The sequence below is a fragment of the Leptonotus elevatus genome, chromosome 13 (genome assembly GCF_054856555.1).
Source record: "Leptonotus elevatus isolate MCC_2025b chromosome 13, RoL_Lele_1.0, whole genome shotgun sequence".
In the NCBI taxonomy this organism is placed as follows: Eukaryota; Metazoa; Chordata; class Actinopteri; order Syngnathiformes; family Syngnathidae; genus Leptonotus; species Leptonotus elevatus.
The window spans coordinates 2,983,481-2,996,502 of NC_141251.1; the positions used below are offsets into that span (position 1 = coordinate 2,983,481).

The following is a 13,022-nucleotide window of genomic DNA, read 5'->3' on the forward strand; positions in this document are numbered from 1 at the left end:
CATACAGTATGGAATTTTGTCTTTGTCTTTGTTAGCTGCCTAGCAACAGACATTTTCAACCTTGCGAGCTGGAGAAAATTACTTTCGCTTAAGCAGCAATAAGATCAAACTTATAAATCAAGCTGAATCGTAATGGTTTGAATTTGCCATTAACATGATGTAGACAAAAAAAAAACGGTTTAGTTTCGTTTCACGTCAAGGTGGAGCCGATCAAAGCGTTAGCTTGCAAGCTAGCTTAACAAATTCAAAAAATACATCAAAATCATCACATATTTGCTGTTGCTATGTTACTAGTTTATTGAGACGAAACATTTGAACCACGAAAATGGATTGAAAAGAACATACTGACCTGCAAAATTTGAAGGAACGCTAAGTAGCCTGTAGCATGATTGATTTTCATAATATAACAGCAGCAATGGAAAATAAGCTCGATAAATGTATACAAAATGCCTGATTATTAGAGATGTTGTTTCTTTGACACTTTCTAGTCACCGACAAAGTCACACTAACAAAACAAGTTGAATTAAAAGGCACCGGCACTTGACCTCATGTTTCTCATTTGCGACACGTATGCTAGCAGACAGTTAGCTTCCAAGCTAGCTAAGAGAACTAAAAAAAAATGCATCAACATTGTGACATATTTGCTCTCGTCTCGAGAACAGCGATTGAGACGAACGGCGGAACGTGATTGAAAACGGCAGAATGCGCTTCAAAAGTTAAAGAAGCGCATCCTTAAAACAAACATCAAATTCCGACTTCATCCGATTTAAATTCGGGCCACAGCTGATGCAACGAGCGGCAACCGGTGCGAAATTAATCAGTCGTTAAAAATATGACACACGCAGTCGGATTATTTTGACGAAGTACCACTTTGATCCGACTTTGACTTGAGTTGGACCCGAGCTGGATGAAGACGGGGGCCAAACAGCAAAAAGCCAACGAGGCTTGTCGTCACTCCAACACATCTGCAAGTCTTCCACTTTTGCGGCGGCGCCGCCGATGTAAAAAAATGCATATCTGCCGTCCGAGGAGAATTCTCATGTTTCGCTATCATTTGAACAGGAAGTTTTAATGACGCCTCTTTTAACCGGCGTTCCCCGAGACGGGATCCGTTGCCGTCTCGTCGGAATCTGGGTCAGGCGCATCCCGCGGATCTCAATGTGGGCAGATGCATCAAAATTGTCCAGACGCGGACGCTTATTAACGCTGATATTTTTCAAGGCATATGCAGAATGTGAGAAGCCTACTTAAAATGAAAAAAAAAATAATAATAATAATAAAATCTGCTTTATTGCCATTCGGCGCAGACATTGCGGCCTTCGGCGATGCGCGCCGACGTCATCGAGGAGACGTGACACTTTCGCAGGCCGCTCAGTAAACGACAAACCCGAGCACTTTATGATCACATTGAGACTGTTTTGCTGTCGCTACATTTCGGACCTGATTTAGGCCAAGCTAAACTCTCAATCCCGTATTCTGCTAATAACAGATGGTGTCTGGATATTTGCTGGATCAGTACTTTAAAAAAAAAAAAAAGTAATAAAAAGGGAAAACTGAAAATTGGCTGTTGTGCGGACAGACGCTTAAAAATAAGTTTTCACATAGTTAGCGGCCATATTGCAAACAGCAATGACCATCCTTCTCTCCGTACCAACTAATAAAACGGGCAGCCAATCAATAAAGTGACGTAAGTCTCCCATCAAAGACTTCATCTCTAAAAAAAAAAAAAAAAGAGAGAAGACAAGAACTTTGGAGAAAACATGAGCAAAAAGCCTCAAACTGAAAGGGAAACATACGAGGCACGCAAACCAGCTGCGGGAGAACCCAGACCCGAGACGGGAAGATTACGACACCCACTGGGGGGGGGGGCGCTTATCGCGCCGAGGACCCCATCGGTGGACCCCATCGGTGTTTATAACGCTTACGCCGAACCTGGGCCCGCTTGACATGCTTGACTTCAAATCAGGAATTTTGCAGTTCATCGCTATTTGCGTTGCATCACGCTGAAAAAAAAAAATGCGAAGAGGCTCGTCGTTTGATAAATAGAGAGAAACAGAACTCGGGAGTTTTTCCTTCACTGTAGCAGCCTTTGGAACGAAAAATGGTCACTCCGGGCCGACAACAATCTCGTCTGCAGGCCCTGGAACAGCTTTGTCGATGGTTCGACAATGATCTCCGATTTAACAATCTCTTGTAAAAAATAATCGACAGGTATCAGGCCGATAACAACATCAGTAATAGTCCGATACCAGTTTCTTGTATTGTCTGTACTGTCGAAAACAAAAAACGGCGCCATCTTGAAAGACCGCGATCCCTCAAAGTTCTCCTTCATGTGGCCGTTATGTCAACAAAGTGGGTCGTCGTTGCTCAGAACCGCGCACCCTTCAGCTGTCTTAAACCATCAAGTCGCGCCACAGCATCCGTTATTTGGCACCAACTCAAGAATGTGCTGAAAGCCTTCTCGCCAAAAAAAGAATCGAGTTCTTCCTCGATCGCTTGAGAATCCGCGAGCTTTTCGAGCGCCGGCAAGGAAATCGAGTGTTCGTCGTAAGTCAGTTTGTCATTTTGCGGCGGCGGCGGCGACTCCAATTAGCGAACGTATCCGACGAGTCCATCTGTCGCGGCATGTAAACGAAGCGACGCGCTGCGGAGGAAAGCACGAAGGCCTTAAACGCCGACAGATGATATGATGTCTGTTCTCCATTATTTCACGCAGAGAGTCTAAATGCGGGAGATTCCACTGTTGCGACACGGGCGGAATGTAAACAGTGTTGATTTCTACAGTTGTGGCTGCGATCCACGTGCAAACAATACCTTCTAACGCCATCCAGAAGTCGTGGACAGTTTTTTTTTCCTTGCCGGATTCTTGCACTCGCGTAGCAGTTCAGCTTCGACGGGACGGGTGAAATGCAGGTTGTGGGAGGAGAGCCAAAACGGAGACGAAAAATACCCAAACTCCACAAAGAGCGTTCGTTTACAGTTGTGACGTAAACAAGTGTCCGTTCGTTCGAACAACGTTACAACAGGCAATCCGTTAGAAAGTACTCAGATTACTCAAGTCTTTCCACAATATGTATTCCAATTCCATGCATCGCAAAATAGCCTTCAAAGATAATCACCCTTTTGTTTATTTTAAACCAAAATATGTTTGCCATCAACGATTACTATCAATAGTTTATCCACAAAATGGAAAAAAACGGTCGCCAAGTGGTTAGCCTGTAGTTAACGCCCTCAAAAATGCAACAACAAACCGCTAATGTTTCACTTTTGGCAACACTCCGTCATGCTAACAATGTAGCAGCCTTGGCGTCCCAGCGAGGGGCGTTTCTTTGGCTAGGCTGTCAATTACAAACCTTTTAGAATCGATCAACCTTTTGATTATTCCGCGGATTACTCGGATAATCTACCCTTTATTTTGTTTTTTTCGTTCACAACACTCCCCAAACAATAAACACTTTAAACTCACAATCGATCACTGCTCTAGTGATGTGTTGATAAGAGTAAGCTAAGCTAAGCGAAGTGAGCCGGAGAAGCTAACTTGCTAACATGCACAGAGACAAGTTTAAACAGTGACGACAATTTTAGCAGAAGACGATTTTATTCCCACAAAGTCGTGATGGGACGTACGTCGGTGACGAGGCTTGTGCGTTTAGCGCTAGGTTACCGGTACTTAAAAAGTGCTAAAGCTAAGTTGTCACGCGTATACGTTCCTGTTCAAACCTAACCCCAAACCTTGGGCATCTTTTTGAATTTTTGACTACTGCTACATGGAAGTCGAATATTTGTTGTTTTGATTTAGCTCTTTTAGTCGTGATGGGACGTACGTCGGTGACGAGGCTTGTGCGTTTAGCGCTAGGTTACCGGTACTTAAAAAGTGCTAAAGCTAAGTTGTCACGCGTATACGTTCCTGTTCCCAACTCAAACCTAACCCCAAACCTTGGGCATCTTTTTGAATTTTTGACTACTGCTACATGGAAGTCGAATATTTGTTGTTTTGATTTAGCTCTTTTATTGAACGGATTCAAAAAAAAAAAGTGAATTAGTGACCACGTCTAAAACCAACAACGACCGAACGACGTGAGCAAGAATTTGCGAGAGACGTCCAGATATCAAGCTCATTTCATTTCTCGCCTCCTCCCGCATCATCCCTCATAAATGATGCCAAGCGATTACACAAGGCAGCGCATTCCTGGTGCCTGGTATCTGCAGCCCAGTATCGGGTCCCCTGCCGAGTAAAAGGGAGGGCGTCTCGCTTGGACACGGTTGCTGTGTAAACATGATATTGTTGGGGAATCGCCGTTAATCATATTAGAACCGCCGGCGCGGTGTTCTTCTCAAGTCGACTTGGCTGATCTCACCACTTAAATGCGTCCACTGATACTGTCAAAAACGGCCAATCAGAATGCTCAGGAAATTAACTCATTTACTGCAATCGACGGCTATAGACGTCAAAAATTCATTTGAACTATTTCTATTAGTTTAACATTTTTTTCCACTTTTATTAACAAGAGTATGAAAATCTAGATTTTTATTTATTTATTGTACTATTAGAACAGATATAAAAGTTGTGATTAATTGTGAGTTAACTAGTGAAGTCATGCGATTAATTATGATTACAAATTTTAATCGCCTGACGCCCCAAATTTTTAATGTTTTATTTCTTTTTATTTAATTCACTGCCACTGACGGCTATAAAAGTCAAAAATTAATTTCAATTATTTCTATTAGTTTAATATTTTTTTCCCACTTTTGTTAACAAGAGTATGCAAATCGAGAATTTTTTTATTTATTGTACTATTAGAACAGATATAAAATGTGTGATTAATCGTGAGTTAACTATTGAAGTCATGCGATTAATTACAATTAAAAAAATGTATCGCCTGACGCGACTTAACATTTTTGATCGTAATTAATCCCATGACTTCACAAATTTTATATCTGTTCTATATGTACAATAAAATATATATATAGGTTTTCCTAATCTTGTTAACAAAAGTAGATTTTTTTTTTAACTAATAGAAATAGTTCAAATGAATGTTTGACATCTATGGCCGTCAATGGCAGCGAATGAGTTAACATCAAGTTCACGCAAATCATATCTCCTTTTTTCTGCACCGAAGTGAAGAACATTCCACAAATAGATCCAAAAGAATGTTTTAAAATTTCTCTCTAATCAGGCAAAAGGGACGAAGCGCAGCTTGCAGTCACTGCTGAGTGATCGGATGGAGAACAACAAACCAAAACCAGAGCGTGTCCAAAAAGGCAAACGCCGAAAGGGGCGTGGCTAAAGTGGCGTGCCCACATGTATGTGGATGTAAGTCAGGGGTGCCCCCCCCCCCCACCCCACAATCCCTGCCCCCCAAACCCTCAAAGAAACATTTCTAAAATAGCAACCGCAAACCAGACAGAATGTAAATCTGCACGAGAAAAAGATGTCGGCGGGCCGTGGAATAACAGATATTCATTTACAGCCCCGCCGGCACAGAAATGGGTCAGAGAGCTGAAATAAGACTCCCCAGGCTGCGCTTTTTTTTTTCTCTTTCTTTTTTTAAGTAATGAATTACAGAGCTTTTTCCACCAACTGGAGCTCAATTATATTGCAGCTGCCGGGAGCTTCATCACGGCCGCGATGGAGGAATGCGAGCGAACGTGGAATGGAGTGCTTTTAATTGGAGCGGCATGTTGTTGTTGTTGCGGCGACGGGCCAGCGAGAAGGTGCGAGAAAGGAAGGAGAAGGTGGCGACACGGCGGCAGGGAGCCCCCGCTGTGAAATCAGCTTGAGTTACACGCCGCTCGCTGCCATTGACTGGCGACCGGTCCAGGGTGTCCCTTGCCCCGCGGCTCAAAGGAAGCCGGGATAGGCGGCCGCTATAGAAAATGGATGGAGTGCGGTTACGCAAAAAAAAAAAAAAAAACACATGTCCGATGAACAAGCCGCTATTGAGATCCAATGCTAACATGCTATGCTAACACAATATGCTAAAAAGCTGCTTTTAAAATGATAATTTTGACATAATTTTTGACTGATATTAGATTGTGACGGTGTGATAACTGTAATTGCGGTATTAAAACTAAAGCTTGAAAATGAGATTTTTTGGAAATATTTTGGTTTAAAAAAAAAAAAAAAAGATCTGCATTTTTTTCTCTCTCTCCATTGAACACAATAGATACATTGAATATTAGGTGCAGAAGAAATGTCTACCTGTTGCATTTAAACAAACAAATAAATATATAAATTAGGGGTGTCAAAATTAGGGTGTTAATTTTGAGTTAATTTAAAGTTCCTTTAGCGCCACTAATTTTTTTGAACGCGCGATTAACTCATTCACTGCCATTGACGGCTATAGACGTCAAAAATTCATTTGAACTATTTCTATTAGTTTGACATTTGTTTCCACTTTTGTTAACAAGAGTATGAAAAAAAAGGTCTACATTTAGAACAGATATAAAATGTGATTAGTCATGAGTTAACTATTGAAGTCACACAATTAATTACAATTTAAAAATGTAATCTCTAATTGTTTAATATTTTCTTTTTTGTTCAATTAATTATTTAAACTCAAGATTAATCACAAATTTTATATCTGTTCTAAATTTACAATATATTTTTTTCTAGGTTTTCATACTTCTTGTTAACAAAAGTGGGAACAAAATGTCAAACTAATAGAAATAGTTTAAATGAATTTTTGACGTCTATAGCCGTCAATGGCAGCAAATGAGTTAATGACCGCCCCATACTTGGAAAGCCTGTACTGGCAGAATTCCAGTCGCTTTTAGACATTTCTTTGATTGACTTTGTCGTTGCGACCAACATCAACACAACGCTATCCCGAACTCATGTTCAATCGCTAATTTAGGGACGCTAAGAAACTGCTAATTAATTACGCCGTCATTGTTCGATACGGTAGAAGTTTCTGACCTAAGTGGCTAGCGGCTAGCTGTTAGCATGACCAAGGAGTGTCTGGCTGGTAGCTGTAAATGAGTTTGGCAGCTGGTGACTGGCTTACTTGAATTATTTTTTAATATATTGGACCAAGGCTCATTTGTAATTCACTCTCCATATGTTTAAAGGAAGGGAATGTGCCTTAGTTTGAGGTCTTTTCATTATTTAAAAAAAAAAAAGAGAAGAAGATATACGGAACTTTGTCTTGGAAAAATGATTATTTACAAAATAAATGAAGACAAAGTAAGTACTTTTTTTTTTTTTTTTTTGCTGATCCGAAGACAACTTACTCGCTTATAAGCTTGCTTGATGTTTTCCTTTATATTGTGAGACAAAATATGCGTTAGGATAACAGACCCCGCTCGAGTGAAGCCATTTGAAGGCCCTAAACTTCAACGCATGCATTCAATCAAGCCTGGCCGGGAGCTGGCTGCAACATCTGCAGAAGGAAATCAGGAAAAAAAGAAAAAAGAAAAAAAGATGTGAACAGATGGTTACTGAAACTCCAAGAAGGTCATTTCCTGCTTCTGCTACTTTCACATTAAAAGGCCTTTTAGCGGCGACAGCTGTGTTTGCTTTTATTGTGAAGTTGTCAAAGGAAATGTAAAGCGAGCTGTCCTCGGAGCACGTTTGTTTTGACGGCGGCACCCGTTGGAAACGTTGCGAAGGAGGCGCGGCCTCACACGGCTATGATGGGGAAAAAGAAGGACACGTGCCTGATTCTTTGTTAAAGCGACACAGCTTCGCCGTGGGAATAAGACTAAAAAAAAGAAAAAAACAACAAGCGCAAGTATTTGACATATAACTTGTCAAGATGTTGATGTTTGTTCTGAGGACAACAGAAGATTGTTTGAATCCTCCGGAGGAAGCAAGAGAACGTGAAGGCCTGCTCGCATTCCCCCTCAAGACGCACGCTTCCTGTCCAAGTCTTACTCAGCACACCCGGGAGGAACACGAGGATGACGTTTTTCAAGAAAGACGGCGTGACGCCACCAAAATAAAAGTGATTTTAAATTGAAACTTAAAACACTTATTTGGTGGCTAGGCTAATGTAGACATGGATAGCGAACGCGGATCTTTTGTGTGAGACCGAAATTTTTAATAAAGTAATACCATTAATGCTTCCATTTCCTGTCAATTGTTGGTGCGTTACTTTTACCACCATTTTGACTGTATTGTATGATAAAATACATATAAGAGGGAAGACCTGGATCTGAATGCAGACAAGGTGGATGACTGGCCCAGGAGTAAATGTTAATGCTTTCCCACCACACTTGTCTTCTTGTCTTTTAAAAGATTAAAAAAATAAAAAAAACAGGCAGAAAAGTGACCACACAGGGTTTTGTTGTCCACATGAAGCCATCTTTCAGGCTTTCATGCCGCTGTCAAGCTCTCCAAGCTCTTACAACTTGGGAGATCCAGTCGGCGGTGCCAAAAACACAACAGTAAACTGCGATGGCTACCGGGGCAAGATTCTGCTTTCCCTTAAAAAAATAAAAATCTATTTACTGATTGGACTGGCTCAGTCCAAAGATGGCGCTGGAACTGCTGGCTTCATAGTTTCCATTTTCTTCCTGGAGAAAGCGGGCCAAAAAAAAAGAGACGACTGCGGGGTTTGCGAGCCCCTGTGAAGTCGCGCCAGATTTTCCGCAAAGTCACACAACCCGTGACGACATGGCCGCCGTGCACCGTCAGCGTCGTGCTGGGAAGGACTTTTGAAATTCTTGATTCTAATGGCTCGCATAATTGCAAACTTTCATTCTGCTCCGTTTTTCCATATCATAAAAAGTATGTCAATCCGTGTTCAGTAGCCACATTGTTGTATTATGGGATGCTGGTCAAATGTGATTAAAGGCTTCACTATCTGCTCAAAATACACGTTTGGTCCTCGATCCCGGGCAGGATGCGTTGTGTCGCAGGCCACAATTGGGATGCAGTTTCGTTGGCAGGACGAGCGGACGCCACACAAGCTGAAAGTCATTTCGGGTGGCCCCGGGTCACGTTTGCCTTCAGCGGTGTGTTGACAATGAAAACGCGCACTTTCACATTGATGTGACATTTTCATAGTAAATGATTTAGAGGTCCTGAATACGTAAGAGAAATGCTCATTGAATATAAGACGGAATTCATCAAATCAATTTGATTAATGATGTCATTTTAAAAATGGACGGTTTGAAAATGTGCTCAATAGGAATAAATAAAGAGTTCAATTTGAATCAATCAAAGTTGGTGCTGATTATTAAAAGTTGTTGTTCTTAAGTTCGGTTTTATCCAAATTTTATTTTGAATTGTAATTTTTTAATTTTAATTATTTTTAATTTTAATAAAAAAAAAATAATAATAATTCCCGCGACCCTTGTGAGGACAAGCGGTACAGAAAATGGATGGATGGATGGAATTTTTTAATTCTTTAAAATGTATTTAAAATCAGTATTCATTATTGTTGTGTGAACATTTATTTTTGAAATTTATTTTTTAATGAATTCAACCTTTTTAAAATATGTTTTATTCATTATTGTATTGATTAAAATCGCAATCGTCCAGAATGGCTATTAAAACAAAAGAGAGATTTAATACAGGCCAACATACACTGACGAAGGTTATTCAAAAGACGGTCAGATCAGATTTGGGACGGCAAGCTACTAGTTTACATCATTTATTACTCTCTACTTTTACTCTATTTATTGTCATTTGATGTTGCCCTCTTGGGATGACCAAAAGATGATTTTTGTATTTTGACTGTCTCACGCCACCATTCCAAGCAACTTGACGATGTAACAAGCAGTTGGCCATCAAGTCGTGTACAAATGGCAGATGCAGAGCTATGATTGGACAGTAGCTTTCGGCCAAGCATCACATGACTATTTTTTATTTATTTTTAAAGAAGCAAGTCAGAGGTACGGTCACACACAATTAAAGCAGACGTAAAAATACACCAGAGCTCTCGTGAAATAACGTCCATACGATCAGAAGGGGTCCGAACATGTCAAACAGAAGCTAATCCCCAAAAAAACACAACCAGATGTTAGAGACGGACAACTTCATGAAACCAACGCTGAAACGAACGAGAAAGAGCAGATTTAGATTTACTTCAGAAAAGCACACTTGACTACTAAGTAGCTCATCTCTGCTATTTTGCTGATTTTTATTTTATTAAAATTGTTTTAATGCACTGAGATTTTGTTAAGAAAAAAAATTAGGGCGGCCAGATTATAATCGGACGATTATTGCCCTTCAAACACATTTGGACGATTATTTTCCCCTTAAAACGTTACCATCAAAGACAAATCGACGTTTCCGACGCTCTGGAAGTACCATGAATGCACCATTTTGCTTGCGTAGCATTAGCACCTAGCAAGTGTGTAGCGTCTGTTATCCCTAAGCATCCTTTAAGTTGTTTAATGACACCCCAGTTGGAGTTAACTGTAAACTAAACACATGACAATAAGACTTACATCTACTGTATATTTAAATACAAAACGTGCTTCGTTTTTAAAACATCGCTAGCCTGGCGCTAATGCTAAAAGCGAAGGAAGGGTCCCATTCAAATGCTAACAGGAAGTTAGCATTGACTTCGGGAGTGTTTTTTCCTTCAAATAACGAATATTCACACACAATTGCCGTGGGAACACATACCCACGGGTAAGATAACACTACGCAAATGCACACATGCTTCCCAATGTGTGACAAAGTAGTTATTTAAATCAAATTCATTTGGAGCCCAGTCCAGTAACTTTCTTCTGTACTTATTTTGTGTATACAATGGACGCATGGCACCACACTGCCCCCAAGAGGCCAAAACGCACAGGAACAGTCATTAATTGTTTTCAACTGTCTTTTCAGTTGCTATTATTTTAGTTAATTCTTATTTCACTTTCTTATTGTTTTATTTTGTCATTGTCCTTACAAGTTATATTTAAAGTTAATATTAAAATAATTAAAAGACTTTCTTTTCTCAAAATTCAAGGATGCAAACATCCAAGGATTTTTTGGGGACTTAACACACATTTCCACATGATTAGCAAAATAAGTCCCAAGACTTGTAAAAACAACACAAGATAAAAACATATTTTTAAATAATCGGCAGATTAATCAAGCCAAAAATCGGTATCGGTCGGGCCCTAAAAAAAGCAACCCACAACCAAATGATCAGACATCCTGCATGACTCCTGGAGGCAGGATAAGGTCAAAGGTTAAAGAGGTTTCATGGTTCAGATAATGTGGCTTCCAGAGTTGAACTAATAAATAAAGAGGAGGCGAGCAAGCGCTGGACAGAGGAACGCGCATTCTGTGCTCCGCCGAGGCTGCTGGCGAACCAACAAACCGGGAACATCCAATCAACTGAACATGACACGCACACACGCACACGCACACACACACACACACACACACACACACACACTGACACACAGCGTGACGTGGCGCATGGTATGTCCGGGACACTTTTGGCTCTTGGGCCGCTCGCGAGCTAAGTTGTTTTCCTGGAAGAGTTTGAGATGACATGCAGCTTTGAGGAATGCACTTGAGCAAGCGCGGCAACGCCAGACATGGAGGACGACGCGAGTGCCGAGAGATAAACATCAACTTGGGCGGCCACAACATTGGGTACACAGGATGCGTATTCGGTGTTACCTTGCATTGAGTGGGGACTTGTCCAACTTTAACAACACTCTTACTTAGTTACAGTTGACAATTCCGAACATTTCTGATATTCTCGCAATACAATGCAATGCAAACGCTTCCTGAAAACAAACGATGTATTCTTTTTTTTTGTTTGTTATTGCTTTTGCCTGTGACTAGCATACAGACAGGCAGATTGTAATAGTAGTCGCCATTTTGAAATCAAAATAATCCGCACAAATCAAATCACAACTATCCAAAGCCCAATGCTTTTCAATGAACAGAAAGGTAATTTCACCAAGTACGACCGCCATTTTGACTTGTGACGTAAGCTCGGAAATGTCAATACCACGTATGTCATCTGAAGCGGTGAAGAATAAATATTGATCCTGTAACATGCCAAAACCACATTAAAAGATTCAAATAAAATACACCATACTCACCAAGGATGCACATTATGCTACAAAAATGTTTTGCTAGTTGAAGTTAGCTGTGACAAGTTTTTTTTTTTCTAAGCAACCAACCAGAGGGCAGAAAAATGACAACGTTGTGGAACCGCTAATTGCCACTATAAATATGATTTGAAGAAACACATTGCCAAAATCGTTTAAATCAACTTTCAACAAGAATGATGTCTGAATTCTGACGGCAGTTAATGTTCATGACAGCACCTCGAAACAATAAAAATAAAACACTTACGTGTACTGGAAGCAATGAAGCAAAGAAACACGCTACGAAATGAAGTAGACCCACCATTTTTTTTCCTCCTAACTAACGAATGTACTGAACGCAGCATTCGTGCTGTAAAGACCCGAGCTAAATTGTAATTCCCGAGTGTAGATGATGACGCACGTGATTAGCAGATGATCAGTGCCACTGGCCAATCAAAACAAATCCCGCGTGTACTGTTACCATGGGTCAAATTAAATTGAGTACAACTTTTTTTTTTGCTGTGTTTTTGTTAATTAAACAAAAGCTGCTTAGACGCAGCGCTGCAAAAATATCCAACAGAACTTTTGTTTATTTAATAATAATAATACCTAGTAACATGAATTCCAGCTTCTTTCGGTCCACTCGGAAGCGCTCCTCCGTCCACTCCGGGTCGGGCAGCTGGTGGGGTCCGCTCAGGTCATCCTCTGAGCCCGGCAAAGGAGAGTCTGTGCTGCGCTCGCTGTTGGAGCCCGGGTCCGACTGTTGCTGCTGCAAGTATCCGCTCAAAGCGTCGCACTGGGCGGCCATGGCGGCGCTACTCGTCGGCGATGATGGGGGGGAGGCCTCAAAAAAAAAAGTTGCGCTGGGCCGCGTGTTCCGTCACTCGGGAGCTGGGCCTCGCCAAGCCTTCACGGACCGTCATTTCCCCACATTTGAGCGCCGATTTGGGGGTGCTAAAAATAGGCAGACCCCGCTCTCTCTTTCTCTCTCTCTCTCTCTCTCTGCAGGCTGAGCGCTCAAGTGCAGA

The 13,022-nt window shown here is 41.1% G+C and overlaps 1 protein-coding gene across 1 annotated transcript in view; it reads right to left on the reverse strand.

Moving 5' to 3' along the window:
• LOC147163481 (protein bicaudal C homolog 1-like) overlaps positions 1 to 13,022 on the reverse strand; it is a 62,416-nt gene extending 49,394 nt beyond the window's left edge. Inside the window, exon 1 of the mRNA XM_086093758.1 lies at positions 12,604 to 13,022. Coding sequence (XP_085949884.1) covers positions 12,604 to 12,802 — 199 coding nt within the window. The 5' untranslated portion in view covers positions 12,803 to 13,022. The remainder of the gene's footprint in view (positions 1 to 12,603) is intronic.